Source organism: Pagrus pagrus, assembly GCF_965226575.1.
Source record: "Pagrus pagrus genome assembly, chromosome: 10".
Taxonomy (NCBI): Eukaryota; Metazoa; Chordata; class Actinopteri; order Spariformes; family Sparidae; genus Pagrus; species Pagrus pagrus.
The window spans coordinates 24,138,043-24,155,039 of record NC_140194.1 but is presented as its reverse complement, the minus strand read 5'-3'; the positions used below and the strand labels follow the sequence as shown (position 1 = coordinate 24,155,039).

General features: G+C 43.7%; 1 protein-coding gene across 2 annotated transcripts in view; it reads right to left on the bottom strand.

The window, feature by feature from the left end:
* znf423 (zinc finger protein 423) overlaps window positions 1-16,997 on the bottom strand; it is a 152,440-nt gene that overhangs the window by 76,366 nt on the left and 59,077 nt on the right. For both annotated transcript variants that reach the window (XM_084364532.1, XM_084364533.1), the window contains exons 4-17: window positions 7,471-7,648; window positions 6,800-6,924; window positions 6,087-6,168; window positions 5,870-5,945; window positions 5,483-5,763; window positions 5,091-5,374; window positions 4,620-5,000; window positions 4,268-4,449; window positions 3,053-3,592; window positions 2,727-2,877; window positions 1,954-2,505; window positions 1,548-1,732; window positions 637-1,061; window positions 162-375 (exon numbers count right to left, since the gene is read on the bottom strand). In XM_084364532.1, coding sequence (XP_084220658.1) covers window positions 162-375; window positions 637-1,061; window positions 1,548-1,732; window positions 1,954-2,505; window positions 2,727-2,877; window positions 3,053-3,592; window positions 4,268-4,449; window positions 4,620-5,000; window positions 5,091-5,374; window positions 5,483-5,763; window positions 5,870-5,945; window positions 6,087-6,168; window positions 6,800-6,924; window positions 7,471-7,648 — 3,656 coding nt within the window. The remainder of the gene's footprint in view (window positions 1-161; window positions 376-636; window positions 1,062-1,547; window positions 1,733-1,953; window positions 2,506-2,726; window positions 2,878-3,052; window positions 3,593-4,267; window positions 4,450-4,619; window positions 5,001-5,090; window positions 5,375-5,482; window positions 5,764-5,869; window positions 5,946-6,086; window positions 6,169-6,799; window positions 6,925-7,470; window positions 7,649-16,997) is intronic.

The following is a 16,997-nucleotide window of genomic DNA, read 5'->3' as shown; positions in this document are numbered from 1 at the left end:
CTGTTCACTTCATGTGACGGTTTCGTTGAGAAGCACAACAGATACCTTTACATTTAAGATGCGATCCTGATTCAATGATAAAGACTGTGTTTGAGAGGTTTTAAGTAGAAACCAGACAAACTTCAATCATAGCGTTTATCTCTCAGTTTGTTCTGCCTCACCTTAGGCGCAGGTGAAGCTTCAGACTTCTTTCCTGCTGCACTGGTTTCAGGGCTGACCTCAGGGTGATCTGTCTGGACGTGACTCTCCAAGTCCTCCAGGCTTTCAAACTTCACCCCGCACTCTGGACACCTCAGCCCGGCCATGGCCTTCTCTCCCTGCATGTCCCCGGGCGTGGTGGCTCCTCCGTGGCTCGGGCTCTGACCGTTTGTGCCCCTGATTTGATTGAATTTTTAAAATGTTTTAGCCGATACAGCAACAAAAACTCAAGTCAATGTCACGTTGCTGCACTGTGTGTTTAAAGAAGAGGGTTTCCTTTCCTCACATGCACTTTTGGGATACTAGAACATTTTTGTTTGAAAAGGTAAAAATCATTTAACTTACACCACATACCAAGAGACCATAAAGTTAACTATTGTTAGTATGTCTATATTAGCCCACACAATTATCCACAGGCTTCATAAGAGGGCTACCTACCTGTTCATGCAGCCAGCACAGAGGCCATAAGGCAGGCCGTTGACATCCAGTTTCACCATCTCCCCTTTGTTCTTGAATTCCTTTAGGCAGAAGGCGCATTTATACAGCTTATGCTGCTGCAGCTGCCCGTTCGGGGATGAAGAGGCCGAGCCGTTCCCTCCTCCTCCTCCCACTCCATTTCCACCTCCTGCCACAGCTCCTCCAAGTCCAGAGCCAGTGGAGAGCTTCTGCATGTGGAAGGTGCCGTGGATCTTCAGCTCCAGGGTGGAGGTGACGGTCTGCATGCAGACGACACAGCGGAAGCCAGTGAGGGAGTTGCGGAGGTCAGGGTGCATCTGGCAATGCTCTATAAACTCCTCTTCACTCTGCAGGGGCATCTTGCAGATTCGACAGGTCCCTGTGTCCAGGCTCTTACTGTGGGTCACCTGCAGACAGGTAAAATATGGAAAGTAGTGAGTAATACCACCACAATCTTTTATTAAAGCATAAAAACAGAGGCAGAATTAACAGCATCTTTATGAAATAGCAAGACAGCACCCTGAAGCATCGCGTATCATAGTCTTTTATAGGAACACATAAAGATATTCTTGTTATAACAACTGCAGTGTAACTGTAGCAACTATGGTGGCATTTCACAATACATTTTTGAATATGCAACGGTTTTTCTATGGTGTGGCACAGCACAAATTGCCTCTCTGAGGACAATTTAACATGTTTTTAAGTCTAAATTCAAAGCAGCCAAAGAAGTTTCAGGATCAAAAGACAGAAGCTACAAAAGCAGTAACACAAGAGAAAACACACAAATGGCTGTCTTGTTATGCCTGTGAGGGAATCCACTGACTGCATTTGTTCCCTGCATATAAACCTCTGAATGACATGCTGAAGCACAGAAAAACTCCAAAGTACAGTACCTTGTGTTCAGTGAGGGTTAGCAGAGAGGGGAAGCGCTCGCCACATATCGGACACATGTAGTGTTTGGCGGGGCCGCGATGCGTCTGAGCGTGTTCACGAAGACCGTTCTCAGAGAAGAATGTTCTGGAGCAAACGTTGCACTTGTGGTTCCCCTTGATGAAGTCTGCCTTCTTCTTTCGAGTACCTGTTGTACAAAATCACTTTCATCATTATGGATATATTATCATGACTATACTTATATCTACATTTTATAGGACTTAAAATTCATGATTAACCACCGACGTAAAATGTAACTTTAAAAAAGACTATTTTTACACATGGTATTGAGAAATAAATGTAAATAAAAATTATAGATTAAAAATGTATATTAAGACAAGCAGCTGATGATTTAAAAACAAATCCTACTGGCATCATCTTCTCCCGGTCGGATGTTGTGGTCGCGCAGCCGGTGGTTCTGCAGAAGTGACTCCATGGTGTAGGCCGCCCCGCAGATATCACAGGCATACATGGGCTCTGAGTTGTCCAGCTCCTCCTCACCCCCGCTCGCCTCATGGCTGTTAGCTGTATCTCCCCCCTGACCAGCTCCTCCGCCGCTCTTCAACAACATGTTCTGCAGGTCAGCTTGTTCAGCAGCCGCCACTGTTACTCTTTCGACAACTCCTGCACCTCCGTTGCCACCGCTTCCCCCTCCTCCTCGCTTGGAGGACTGCGCCAGCCCATTGGGCGTCCCGTTCTGACTCCCACTACTCCCCGTGCCACCTCCGTTGCCAGTGATGTTGCCGCCATCGAAGACGCAGTGCTTCTCCCTCAAGTGTCTCTCCAGCAGGGATACAGCGTGGAAAGCTTTGCCGCAGAAGCGACATGTGAACTTCTTGCTGTGTGTGGTGATGTGGCATTGCAGCTCCACCTCTGTTCCAAACGTCTCTCCACAGAAGATGCACTTCCGGGGCTTCAGTGCTGTGAGATACAAGTCAGATTGAAACATGCAGGTTCAACATTAAATTACCCTAAAAGACTGCTGTCAAGTCAATGTATAATCTCCACATTTTCTTGCTGTAGTATGTACTTTTTTGCTTTTTGAATGTTTACTTTCACTTGTCTGTATTATATTCTCTTCTATTTTGCTATCAACAACATGATCAAACATAGCCCATGACCCCAGGAATGGTGTGCTGTACCTCCTCCAAGTCCCCCTGGGAGGCCCGACCTCTGGCCCAGGTGGTTATGTTTAACATGGATCTGAAGATCGGTCTCCTTCCTGAAGTCCCAGGCACAGGCTGTGCAGCGAAACAGCTTCTTCTCATTGCTGTGCTTCACTGCCAAATGCACCTGAATGGCAGAGGTGGAATGAAGAAACAATCCAAGATGGTTTGTTTCACTATTTTTTTTAGTTTTACGACCCACATTTTCTTGTGCGTGCACTGATGTTAGTGTCCTTTGTAAAAATAAAAAAGGTCATCTCTAAATAAGTATTACCCAAATGAACAGAAGCCATTTCACTCACCTGTATGGAGACTTTGGAGTCAAACACCTCCTGACAGAGCGTGCAGTGGTAAAGGACAAACGTGTGCATGTCCAGCAAGTGTTTCTGCAGGTCATCTACTGAGGAGAACTGCTTATCGCAGCTCTCACACACATACTGTGTCGACGTGGTGGTGTAGTGCACTGTCAGGTGTTGAAGCAATGCCTCCTGCGATTCAAAGTCCTCCTTGTTGCACTGCGGGCAGGACTGGCGCCTCAGCAGCATCTCCAGGTGTGACTTGAGGTGGGCCTGGAAACCCTCGAAGCTGGCGAATCGCAGGTCGCACTGGTTGCACGGGTAGTCACCATTGCTCCCCATGGAGGGGGTGGAGTCACCTCCCAGTCTGTGGCGTTTCGGGGAGGAGATCTCTACGTCAGAGGAGGCAGGGCTTAGGTCAGCGACCTTGGCCTGGCGTTTGTTGTTAGCCAGTGGGATGTTCTTGTGGTTCTCCTTTATGTGCTTGGTGAGCTTGAGGAGCGAGCCGAAGATAGGAGAGTTGGTGCAGTAAGGGCAGGAGTAAACCTGGACATGGACATTAACTCTTTATACATTGACAAACACTTTTTACTTCATATTATTTAGTTCTTGGAAGGACAGATGGTAAAGATAGAAAGAGGAAGAGACAGAGACAGAGACAAGCATACTGTAGGTCATAAACTTTAAAGTAATCACTGATGATAACCTGATGGATTAATGCATCAATTATTAGGAAACTGAAAACATTAGAAAGCCAAGTGTCTTTTAAAGTTCTAGTATAATAACTAAGAACAAAAAGAAATCAAGGAATCTGTTCACATGAAATGTTGGTTGCGAACTAGAGAGCTGTGCGTGGAGTTGTAATTTTTTTGATGGATTAGTTGGCCAGAACCTGTGACCAAGAACCAAGGAATTAAAAATCTTGTTTGATTTAATGCAGCCAGCAATTACCTGCAATAACCGCTGATTGATTAATTTACTCCAGTTAAATTATCAAGGATCTTTAATCTGAATTTACATTAGCAATAAGCTTCATTTAACGCTTCACTGGGCTCATGACAAAGTACAGCAAACCACCTAATTAACTAGCAACCAGCTTACTGCTCATCAGCTCAACCACTGATTGGTATTACCTTTGACATGTGCACAGACAGGCAAGCTACAACTAATTCTTATCAACTCTGATTAAAAGGTTTTTCTTGACTAATTCTTGGATCTCACCTCCATGAAGGACTGCGATCCAGCCTGTAGTACAGGAGACTCCAGTTTGGCCACGGCTCCCCCAGATGCACCTCCACCCCCTCCGATGGAGGTGCAGTGCGTCTGCTGGATGTGCTCTGTCAACGAGGACTCCGTCAAGAATCCCATGGAGCACTGGTTGCAGAAGAAGGCATGGTTCCCTTCTAGGATAGGGAAATTAAATTACATTGTTAGATTTCCTTAAATTACATAATGTTTTGTTGGGGAATGCACAATAAGATGTATCACAAAATTTCTGATAAATACCCACTTAATAAAATACCAATCAAAGGACAACCATCTTATACTATGGTAATATTCTTCAACAACGCACCTAATGTGGTGGACCCCGCCACAATGCCACCAGGCAAGCAGTGCGATACTCTGATGTGTTCCTGCAGGGAGTTGATGTCTCCAAACATGTCCGGGCAGTAGTTACAGTGGAAAGCTGTAACATTAGTGAACTGCAAGAGGGGGAAAGCTGCTGGTGCAGCAGCCACGGCTCCTCCGCTGCCACGGTGAGCTTTGCGCACATGTTCATTAAGGTTGTAGAGCGTTGGCAGGGTGTCCAGGCAGATATGACATGTATGGCTCTGCTGCGGCTTATCTGCATGGATGGTCTTCAAATGGATCTCCAACACTGCAAGGCTATGGAAGTCTCTCTTAGAGCAGTAAGGGCAGGAATATGTCACTTTAGCCCAGTTCCCTCCTCCACCTATAGGAAAAGACAAACTGCTAAATTAGAAACACACGGAGGTAATCTAAGCTTTCAAACCAAGTGTTGGCTATCACTACTGTACCATACCTCCACCCTGATGAACCAGGCTTATCCCAATCTCCTCCACAGTATCGGTGCCTCTTCTGCGGCCTCGTTCGATGCCCTGGCTGGGCTTTAGGGTAGAGTCCGGCGTGGAGCCTCTCTCCAGGCTGGCACTAGAGTCTGGTGTGGCCGAGCTCATTGAGGCAATACTGCCCAGTGCAGGGTCAGGACTGGCAGCGCTGTGATTGGAGGAGTCAGGCTGACGATGGCTATCTAGGTGGCAGTAGACATCCTCCACAGATGGGAACTGTTCTGAGCAGACAGGACATCTGGGGGTACAGCAAAAGAACAGTTTAAATGCCAAGTTCCATCCCTGCAGTCCAAACTGAGTAAAATCAGTGGTTTGAAAACTTTAAAGAAGCAAAGCTCTGCAGTACTTGTGTTTGCGGTTGGCATGCTGTGTTTCAATATGCGTGAGGAGTGAGGGCTCGTCTAGAAAGATCTCAGGACAGTGGATGCATTGCAAGTCGGCTCGGTCGGACAGCTGGGGGTGTCTGGTCAGGACGTGTTTCTCGAGCTCATCCGTCTGGCTGAACGTCTCCTCGCAGTAATCACACATATACAGGTCCTGATCCAGGTCACCATCTCCTCCTGCTCCCTTCTTCCCACCATCCCTCTCACTCCTCAGTGCAAGGTGCTCTCGGTTCTTGCGGTGAGCCTGCCCGAGTCAGAGAGAAGCCAGGATTTAAGGATGCAAGAAACGTTTTATATGATCCCAACAAGCTAGGGCTTCCTCCTTTTATGAAAATATATCAACTGTTTACCTGCATGTGGCTCTGCAGTGATGAGGTGGAGGAGAAGCCCCGCTTACACACACTGCATTTAAACGGTTTGCTGGAGCTGGAAGTGAATACAAAGAAACATGAAGCACAAAGTCATTGAAAATCACTTGAAAGATCTAAATTGGAAGACTCAAAGATCCACTGGATTTTAATCAACGTCAAGTACAGATTTCATGATAATAGGATCAGAAGCAGTTACCTGTGTGTCTTCAGATGGATCTTGAGGTGATCAGAGCGGGAGAATGCAGCTTCACACTCCTGACAACTATACTTCTTATCCCCTATAACAAATAACAGATTACAGAAATCATTTCTTCAAAAAACAAATTGTAGCACTGACAGTCATTGAACATGTTGCCACTGTTGATGGTAAATCTCCAACTCAAGTGTGATTCTGGTGAACTTATTCTTAAATTTCTTTCTTGAAAAAGAATTATTAAAAAAAAAATCCAGGTTAATTACTGTGAATCTCCTACCCATCAGGTCTTAATATGCCTATGCATACTAGTGATGGCAAAAGTATTGAAATATCGATACGTATCGATACTGAATATTTGAAATGGTTTCAGTACTTATTTTTGGCAGTATCAATACTCCAGTACAAGCTCCTCTCCAACAGCAAGTTAACACATGTTGCTGTAGTGCTTACATAGACCCACCTCCAGAAGGAAATTAACTTGTTGTTGTGCTGAACACACAGCACACAAGCCTTATTATATACATTTTTCAATAAAAATCTGAAATTTTGTGCCCCCAAAGTTGTGTCAATTTTTCCCTATGGTTTCAAATATGGTATCAAGTATCAATATTTTTCAAGGTATTCTAGCAAAGTTAGAAATTCCAGTATTGTGACAACACTAATACATAATTAACAGGTCTGAAAGAAAATACAGGATTTATTTTATCATGTACCTGTGTGGAGTTTGACATGGCGGTCTCTGCTCCTCTTGTGTTTAAACAGACGGCTGCAGAAGGTACACTTGAAAGGCAGCTTGTCGCTGTGGATCTGCTCATGGCGCTTCAGGTAGCTCAGACGGCTGAGGAGGACCAAGAGGAGGAAAATGACGAACAGTCATTCACACAGTCTCATAACTAAAATGGTAACCTTTTATTTCAGTTTGACAAAATAGAAAATCATTGCCAAAATATGTAGACAGTAACCTGGTGACCTTTAGTTTCAAAGGAGAGTTCAACAGTGACTTTCTTATATCATTTAATGCATCTCTTCAGCCAAAAGAAATGAACAGAAGAATAGAGAGGACAGCGAGGCAACATGAGTAATATAGAGGACTGTGATGATGACTTTATGGTGTGTGTGACAGCTGTTCTTAAAGTGGGTCTTGAGTTATTCCCTGGAGAGTTTAGTGAGAAATGTATTCACCTCGTTCCTTTCTCTGTTTGCCTTAGTGGTCCATGTTACCATGGTAATATTGAGAATACTGTTTATTCATGTACACATTGATATTCATGAGTGGAATATAGGGATGCAGCAGAATATGACATTAGTCTCGTCGTCTACAATACACCATTTGTGTCAGTGCACCAAATGTCACCTTGGGGAACTGAACGTGTGATATTTATACCTGAAGGATTTGTCACAGAACTGGCAGGGGTACGGCAGACCAGCACCTCCTTCCTCCTCGCCGCCGGTGGCCATGCCGAGGTCGCAGCAGCCATCGGGCATCTGTGAAGGCGACGCCACGTCTTTACTGGAGGGCGAGGAAGGCACCCAGGACAGCCCTGCTGGGTCATCATCACCATCTGACAAAGAGAGAAACAGACACAGGAAATTAAATAAAAAATCATCTGCAGCAAGAAACACAAATACATATTTTGTACACAGCTGCAGGATTTACAAAAAAAGAGACAGGCGAGCGCAGACAGAAAAAAGTGGGGGTGAAACAGGGAGCATTAGAATGATTAAGAAGAAGTTACATCTTTCTTGGAAGGCAGAAGGCAGGAGAGGCAGCCTGTGGGAGTTCAAATGAGAAAAAGAGGATATAAACAAAAAAAATAAACACATTTATCCTGGTTACACACACACACATACAGAGGGAAAATGAGGATGGCAGAGATAAAGAGAGAGAATGAAAAAGAAGAGAGAGACACACTCCGGCAGCAGCAACATCTAAATAGAAAGCTCCAAGAACTATGTATCCCCGACGGAGCCCAGAAATAAGGACAGAGTGTATTTTCTCTCCCTTCATCCTCCCTCTGCAGCCATCCCTCGTTCCATCCCTCCCCTCACCTCCCCTCCCCTCCCATCCCTCCATCCGTCCCCGAGGACCATAGATCCGCCTCATCATATTTTCATTAGGGCCTTGGCAGATTGAAACGTCGGAAAAGCGATTAGGAGATGTGGAGAGCAGAGCGGAAAGATGGCGATATTCACTCCCTTTATCTGTCATACATAGGAGATTATGCATTGCTATTTTCCCTTTTTTCCTCCCCCTTTCTCTCTCTCTCTCTCTTTCCCCCTCCTGTGTAGTCTGGCACTGAGGCGACAAAAAGGCCACGACTCCTTTAATAGACACTTCAGAATGAATTCCAGGCGACAAAAGAGGGGGCTGAATAATGCTTGATATTGTTCTGTTCCTCTTTGTGCGCTCTGTGAAGCAGCACAGTACGACTATTTAGCATTTGCCTGAAAAATGTAAAGAAGAGAGCAGATGAAGGGAGAGGGGAGGCTGTTTTCTTTGCTTTTATCTGATAGCTACATCAACTAGGCCAGCAACAAATCAAAGAGGGAAAATAAGGAAACTAGAGTGATAGGACAGAGAGAAGGTCTGAAGTGATTTGAGCCAACATTTCTGCAATGCAAACAGACAGTTGTGAAGAAGAGAGGCTTCTCCTGATAATTTTAGAAACCTCTCCAAAGCACACACCTCAACCAACTCCTACCACAATCTTGTGTGCCTTCTGTGTGTGTGTCTGTGTCTAGTCTACTGTGTATTGCGCCTTGCAGAGAGGGGGTGGAAAACAGATTCTTGTGATGAATCGATCGGCGAGAAAATGTAGGCACTGCGATGAGCAAATAGAACTCTGCAGGGGGGTCCGGGTTAAAAAAAATTGTAAAAAGCATGACTTATAAATTTGACTGGAAGCAAGAAGGAAAATAAAAAAAGGCTTTAGAAAATGTAAGGAATAGAGTTATCAACATGAAGCCTAACAGCAAGGCGAGAGTGAGTGAGTGAGTGAGTGAGTGAGTGAGTGAGTGAGTGAGTGAGTGATGGAACAGGGAGAGATGGAGGAAGATGAAGGAGGGACGAAAGGAAGGAGGATGAAGACATATTGACAAGGTGGAAGGAAAAAAACAAACAATATGTCACTCTAGAGCACACAGTGACTAAAATGAGTGCACAGGAGAAACATAAATCAGTAAAAGAAAATGAAAAATGAGGGACAATGAGAGGAGTAGACTAGAGAGGAAGATGCAGAAAACAGAAGAGAAAAGTATATTTTTGATCGATTCTGAAAAATGTTGATAATTTGTTTTTATGAATACAATATACTAATTTCCGTTTCGTATTTTCTTTATTCCTACCATTTCTCCTTAAGGAATCATATCATTAGACGAACAGTGTAAGAACATCGTTGTTCAGTGGTCCCAAGAGAGCATTATACAGTATATTAAGTGCATGAAATTGTTAAGGTGCTGGTCCCTGTTTGCCCCTGTTGGAAATCTTACTTTGAAATAAAAGATACCCTCGCGGGCTGTGATAAGAACACTCAGGATACAATGATCGTGGTTAATTTCCATTATAAGGATAATCATGAATATCCTCACATGAAAGACTTAAGTAGCTGTCTAGCTCACTAACATACAGTCATATATCAATTTCTGAATTATTCTGAATTGCCACAAAAGGAGTCTGCATCTCTTCAGTCATTCCAAAATCCTAAGCCTGTCACCATGGCTGAAGACACAGCTAGACCATGGTATCCCCCACAAAAAAGTTAAATCGGATGTCTGGAAATGTATTTCAACACCTCTAGTTTGCACTCCCATCTCCGTGCGAACAGAATTCGTTTTTAACTAAATGTGATTTAAGTTTTGTAACTGAAATCATTTTTCATTTATTTAATGTATTTCAGTGCCATTTTAAGAGGCGCAAGCATATTTTGATGATTATCAGGATAATATCGTTAATTATTTTGGCCAGGTTAATCATGCCATGACATTTTCATGTCCTGCCTACTTCTAAATTAATAGAAATTCAACATGTAATCCTACTGGAATAAGGACGTCCTTCTTCAGACCAATCAGAAACAAGTAAACTAGTTACAAGTTTCATCGAAACTCAGTCAGTAAGACACATGAGGAATGACACTGGACAGATAGAGACAGCATTTATTCACTTATCGACATGTAACCTTCACATCAAGACTCAGGCCATAATACCAGCACACACAGAGCTGTAAATCAAGCAGACTACCATGCAATGATAAGAAACGCTCCAAAGATTTGGTGATCAATAGACAGAAATAACTAACTGCTAAAACTATTTGGCAATTAATCCCTCATCGATCTTGAATTGATCAACAATAGGTTAACTGTCAACAATTTTGATAACTAACATTCAGAAAGGAAGCATTTTGTGTTAACTTGGATTGCACCTTTTCTCTGTTGAATATAACTGTAAACTGAATATTGTTCAGTTTTGGTCAGACAAAATAATCTTTGGACTACTACTTTTTTTCTTTTACTTTTCTCAAGTATTCTTGTTTGTTTGCACAATGAAAATGGTAAAAGCAACAATGGATATGATTAAAACATTGTAACATTAAACAACAGAACAATTAACAGCACAGTGTATACATATAAGTACATATCAGAAAATAATGTATTGGGGATTGTGAGCATAAAAGGGATTTATCCAAAGTCCTCCCCAATATAGAACAATTCAGTCAGATGTAATCTCAGCAGACATTTGGCCTTATCATAGTAGCAAAATCACAGGTGTGATTAATAAGATTAACGATGGCTTCGTTCTATTCAGGTGTTCCAGTAAGCCATGACAGTGTGACAGCATGAACAATACCAGGACCCGGAAACTGATCAGCTAAATGGAATTCAGCCATCAATAATTGTACTACTATTTACACCTTGTTGCATAAGCTGTGACAATAGGTGACCGACTATTTGATAATGAAAATTAATAATTAGTTGCAATCCTAATTTATTTGTCCTGAGAGGGTTGTTGTTTTTTCATATGTAAATCAGTGTAAATGTGGCATCATACATCATCATTGCTGCACTGACTTTACTACAGTTCTTCACATATAGTTTCTCATGTTATTGAGCCATCCACCCTTACAGCACCAGTTTCAAATTCACAGGTGGCTACGAGGCAGAACAGACAATTCTGTTCCTCTTTCTGAATAAATAAAAGGACCATCTACATGGTGAAAGGCCGGTGTCTATGAAATGCCAAACCAGACAGCCCCTGCTGCCTGCTCAACAGTAGCCTGAGAAAGATTAGGGATACTGTCTCAAACACATGTATTGTACACTCTCACCTTCTCTCTCTCTCTCGACTGTGCTAAACAGGACTTAACAATAACCAGAAAGAGAGACACCAGATACAAAGAAAAACTCAAACCCAAAATAGTAAGCTGTTGACAATTAGGAACAAAAAAACTGAATCTCAAAGACATCTTAGAAAAATCCACGTAGAGAAGACGAGGGAGTAGATAAACCCCCTAAAAAACAGTGTAAGTGTCTCTTCGTCTGAGTCTGAGTCTTCACAGTGCTGGTCTGGACTCATGTGGACCAATAAATGCACACCAGTATGAGTCATTTAGATGGTGAAGTTTGTGGGGTGGGAAAGTAGGAGGAAGACAGACGAGAGAGAACAGGAGAGATCGAACAAGAGAGAGATTCAGTCAGAGCAAGAGGGAGAAATCACTTTTTGAGGGGGGGATGGAGGGGTGTTGAGAAAGAAGGGGAGGAGAGATTAGCGTCATTAAAGAGCCCTAATCCTCTGACTAGCGTGGCTGGCGCTAAAATGGAGGATCACACGGCTTTTTAACGGCGCCTTTGTCAGTCGGCCGCGAGGGGACCTGGCAAGACAAGGCCGAATGGCAAACTGGGAGAAACTGGAGGATGGGGAGGGGGGAGCGGAGAAAATTTCAATGAAAAGTTAAATTAGAGAAGAATCCTCGAGAGGAGATGAGGAGGATGGATGGTTGAGGGAGGGGGATTGGAGAGAAAAAAGAGGGAGAAAAAGTAGTTTGAAAAAAAAAAAGAGAGAGAAAACAGGCAGGAGCAGGCGGACGCCGACACACGCTGTTCCTACCCCCGTCTCCTCCTCCTCCTTTCTGTTCTTCTCTGGCGAATGAAAACGAACGAGAGGAGCGGAGTGGAGGACCACAGGGCCCCAACAGCTCCGCTCCCGCTTTATCTCTCACTCTGCAGTCCTCTCCTTTCCCATCCATTCCCTCTATCCTTCATCCCTCCCTCTGTCCCCAGCAGTCCCTCTACTCTTCTGTCTTCATCTCTCTTCCACTACCTCCCTCCATCGCTCCCTCCCTCCGTCAGCTTTCATGTTGTTACTCATTATAGCGCTGACATCTCTCCCTCCGTCCCTCCATCTCTTCGACAGTCTCTCCCCTACTGGTGTTGGCCTTCACCCCTGTGTCTCGGCCTGGACGGGGCCGAGGGAGAGAGGGGGGGAGACGTTCCAGATGGACAGACTCTGAACTCCAGAGGAGCAGGAAGAGATGGCGCTATGAAAGGGGAGACGAGAAAAAAGAGGAGGCGAGGAGAAGAGGAGAGGAGAGAGGAGAACCTAGGGGTCTGTAACAAACAATGGAAAAGAGCAGAAAAGAACTAAACGGACCGCCTGAGTCTACCTGAAACGACAGACGCACACAAACGCACGCATCCAAACAACACACACACTCCCCGCGTGTGTCTCTAATAGGCCAGACAGTGTGGCAACGTGTGGAGGACACAGCCTTGGTGAAACACTCTAATGAAGAGACACACACGCTGATCAATCTCTCTTTATGTTTCTGCCTCCCCCGTCTACTTCCCCCCTATCTAAACTCAGTAACTTTGTCATGACTGTCACACAGAGGGAAAAGACATCAAAGCAGCAGAGTTTAGAAGATGGAACGCTTATTAAAAGAAACTTTAGAGACTATTGTAATCTTCAGATGTAATGATTATTAAATTAATCAACCATTCTAAAAGTTTATCAGGAAAATGTGAAATATTGCACGGTGTTTCCAGATTTCTGCTGGCTTTAGCCATGAGGTTGTAAACCGACAAACTGACGAAATGAGCGACTGGATGGGCTGACATGAAACCAGCACTCAAGAACATTAGTTCAATTAGTTCGCTCTGGATAACAGCGTCTGCTAAATGCCTGAAATGGAAATATAATCCATGTATGTCGTGCTTTCTCTCTTTGCTATCGCTTTGATGTTCGAATCAAAGGAGCTCAGCTGGTAGCAACAAAAAGGTTTCAGCTCCCAGCGCTGCTACTTCAAGTGCTCACACTGCCTACTACCTACAGTTACATTCAGAATAAACCTTTTACTTGAGTAATACACGGTGATCTGCTAAGCGACGCATGCCATTTATGATGGAACAATGATTAAATAAAATGAAATTAGAGAACTGAATGAATTTGAAGTGATAACATTTCCTTGAGATGAAAAAGAAAATGTATTGAAACAAAAATCAGTTCTTGGTTGAATGTTTAAACATTCTCATTATCAAAGGAAGTATCAAAGGTTTAACCAACACTTTCATCTATAACTTTAATTCAGATTAAGCAAGAAATGTCCTTCAAAGTTTGAAGATGCTGATGCTAACCGGGCTGTTACACCAAGTATCATTCTATCTGACATGGTCCCAAGTTAAATGAACGTTATGTTCACCTTGGGCTCAGCTGTCTACTGTACCTGCTCATATTTTAATCCTCCTATCAGCCTGTCTTTCCCTCCCTTCCTTCAACCTCCCTCCCCCCCATCTGACCATCTAACTCTCCTTTCCACCTTTCTGTTTGGCCACCGGCCCAGACCTGCACCTTTCCCAGGGAGACTCCCGCTGACCTCCTCTCCCTCCATCCCTCTCTCGCTTCATCCCTCCTTCCACGGCTCCCCAGGCCCCCTCCGATGGCCCCAGGCTGCCCCAGGCGTGCACGCACACACACACACAGCCCCAGACTCACCATAGGGGGCAGAAAAACAACTTCCACCCTTGGCTCACTCTGGGCAGCCCAGCATACACTCGCTCTTATTTTTTCTCTCGCACACACACAAACACAATTAGAGTAGAATTCACGATCTAATACTTAAGTTTGGTTTTTACGCAAAAAAAGGTTATTTGTCATCATTTCTCTAGCTCCATCTTTACTTTTATAAAGGATGTCCTGCAGATTAAAAATAATGGCGGCTGCATCCTTTTGATGTCCCACTGCAAATCATTTAGATGGCCAACAGCATGGATAAAAAGTTTCATCTTACCAAATACATTTTATGATGTGTGTTTTTGCTTGTTAAGATGCGGGGCTGCAACTAAGCAAGTGCCATCCTGTTCGCTGAGACAATTTCAGTGGCTGCTTATTACTTGCTTTTGGTGTAAATGTTTTGGTATGAAGTATCCAAAACATTATTGGTCACCATGACCAAAGAAATGACCCACTCCTTGGCTTTACAACTGTGCTACAAGGTTTATCAAAATGCTACACATTGGACAGTTTGACAAGAAAATACAGGAATAAGATCCCTTCATAGCTCTGTGATAGTCATATGAGTTTGCTTGGCAACCAGTAAGCTAAGCACAGTTTACTGGTTGCCATGTATTTGGGGAATTGCACAGTAGGATGCTTTATTTGACCAGTCAAACGGCTTGGCTACGTGTTGTGTAGTCTGTCTGGTGTAGCTGTGGAAAAATGTAGGAGCAGGAATACACGCTAATAACTTCTTGATTCCACCAGGCGCATGTCGATGACATTGCATGCATGACGCGTTTTTTCTGTGGGATGTGACATTTGTTTTACTCAGTTCCACAAAAGGTCGTCACAAGCGACTACAATCTTTTCTGTTCCTGTAGGGATAATTTGATTTCACAAGATGGTAAAAACATCCACAATATGGTTCGATGTTAACGGGGTGCAGCAGTTCATACATATGCACATGGCTGCAACCCTGGCCTGTGCTCGGAGGACCCACAGTCTTCTGCTGCTGTCCTTGTAGCTCACAGGGGACACAGTCTGTCGGGACAAACACACACACACGCCACAGCTAGGACAGATAGAAAGGACGATATGGCATTCTGTCCGGGGCTTGAGCCCTTGAGGACACGATGGACACACACACACACACACACACACACAACACATGCATTCACACACACACACCAAGCAGGCTGTGGGGACCCTCACCTTCTGCCCTGGGAATGGGTCCGGCTGCTTTGGACGCTTTTGGGCGCCAACTGCTCCATATGGGCAGTGTGTGTTTGTGTGTGTGCGCGAGTGTGTTTGAGGGCAGAAGGTTAGGGGCAGGGGGCTAAGGATGGGGGTGGGTGGACAGTGAGCTGGCAGATGACAAGTTTGTTGCTACCACACAGGAAACAGTTATATACTGTCTGCAAACATCAAACAGTGGCTAACACATCAACATACAGAGAGCAGCTCAGCGTGTAAAGACAAGGTCAGTGTGGGGTAGAAAAAGAAAAAAGTTAATCTGGACTCAAAAAGAACTCCTTTTTAGTATCTGAGGCATCCAGCTATCAAACATAGTCAAGTAGAAGAAGTACAATACTGAGATGCTGTTGAAGAAGCTTTTAAATAAAGACATAAAAATCTTTTCATCCACTCCAGTTTTTCGAGTGTTATTGGGGGGTGTTTCAAATTCAAATCCATTTTTCAGATGAAAACCGATATCTAAGGCCGTACTGCACGTTTAGATAATGACGGCGAAGGAGATGAAAGTATGAGGTAGCGATGAGTCACTGCTATAAGACAGATAACAGGAGATGACAGTAAGTGAAGGGGAAGAGAGATGTGAACGACATAAAATCAAGGTCCCTTGCTGAATGCGACACAAGGGTGTTACAGCTGGGGATCAATTCCTTGACCAGGGTATCCACCTTATTCCTAGCCCCTATGATACCTGCGCAAATTAAGGGTGAAACTTCTGGTGCATCCAGTCACCTAACTGGAGGCGGCGTTTTACATGGTAACAGGACACTGATGCTGCTTCTTATGCAATTTGCACACCTTATCATTAATTCATGAAGATCTAGGTTAGCAACTTTATTATGTGAATGTTACTAACACTTTTCTTATTGCTTGTCCCACTTAGCTAACACTTCTAAATCCTTGAAAATGCTGCCAGTGCATCAGTTATTGTGATATTTTGTTACTGCTAGTTCCGCCAAGCAGCGGAAGTATTAGTCATAAGCGTTTCCCCAAGTGACCTCCCCAGAAAACTTGTGGATACACAAATCTGGCCAGTAAAAAATCTAAATTATGAATATTTAAAAAATATATGATTTTTTTATTCATTTCTCCCAGGTATTGAAAATTATTTCATTAATTGACTGGCAATGACCAACACAACACAACAAGTCACTCATAGACAATATAAAATAATATGAATTAATAACCAATATTTACAGTAATAATCATAACATTCTTCATCCACTTCTGGTGAACATCTTGGTCAGCCGCACACTCAGTGACTCTATGTAAAGCTGTAATATCAGCCAGGGGCACTGAAATAAATGCCTGTCAACTGCAACTGCACCTGCTCTTCCTGATTTTTTGGATGCCGTTTTCAAACGTAAAAAAGGAAAATTTAGGACGCCGCCCATTCATTCCTAGGGCAGCTACAATTCCAATATGCCACTGCAGCAGTGGTGACTTGTCCACTTCCAGACTTGATATATTCGTATAATAGTATTTACCAATAAGGTTTATGACAACATGCTTCCACAGACACAGAAAGGGCCAGAAGACATGAACAGACACATAGATGCAACAACAAACACAGTCTGTCTCCCTCACACACATACACCATGTGGCAGAGGAGGGTTGGCATCTGCTTCCTCTTACCACATTCCCCTCTTTCTCCCATTTTGAACTCTTTCTCA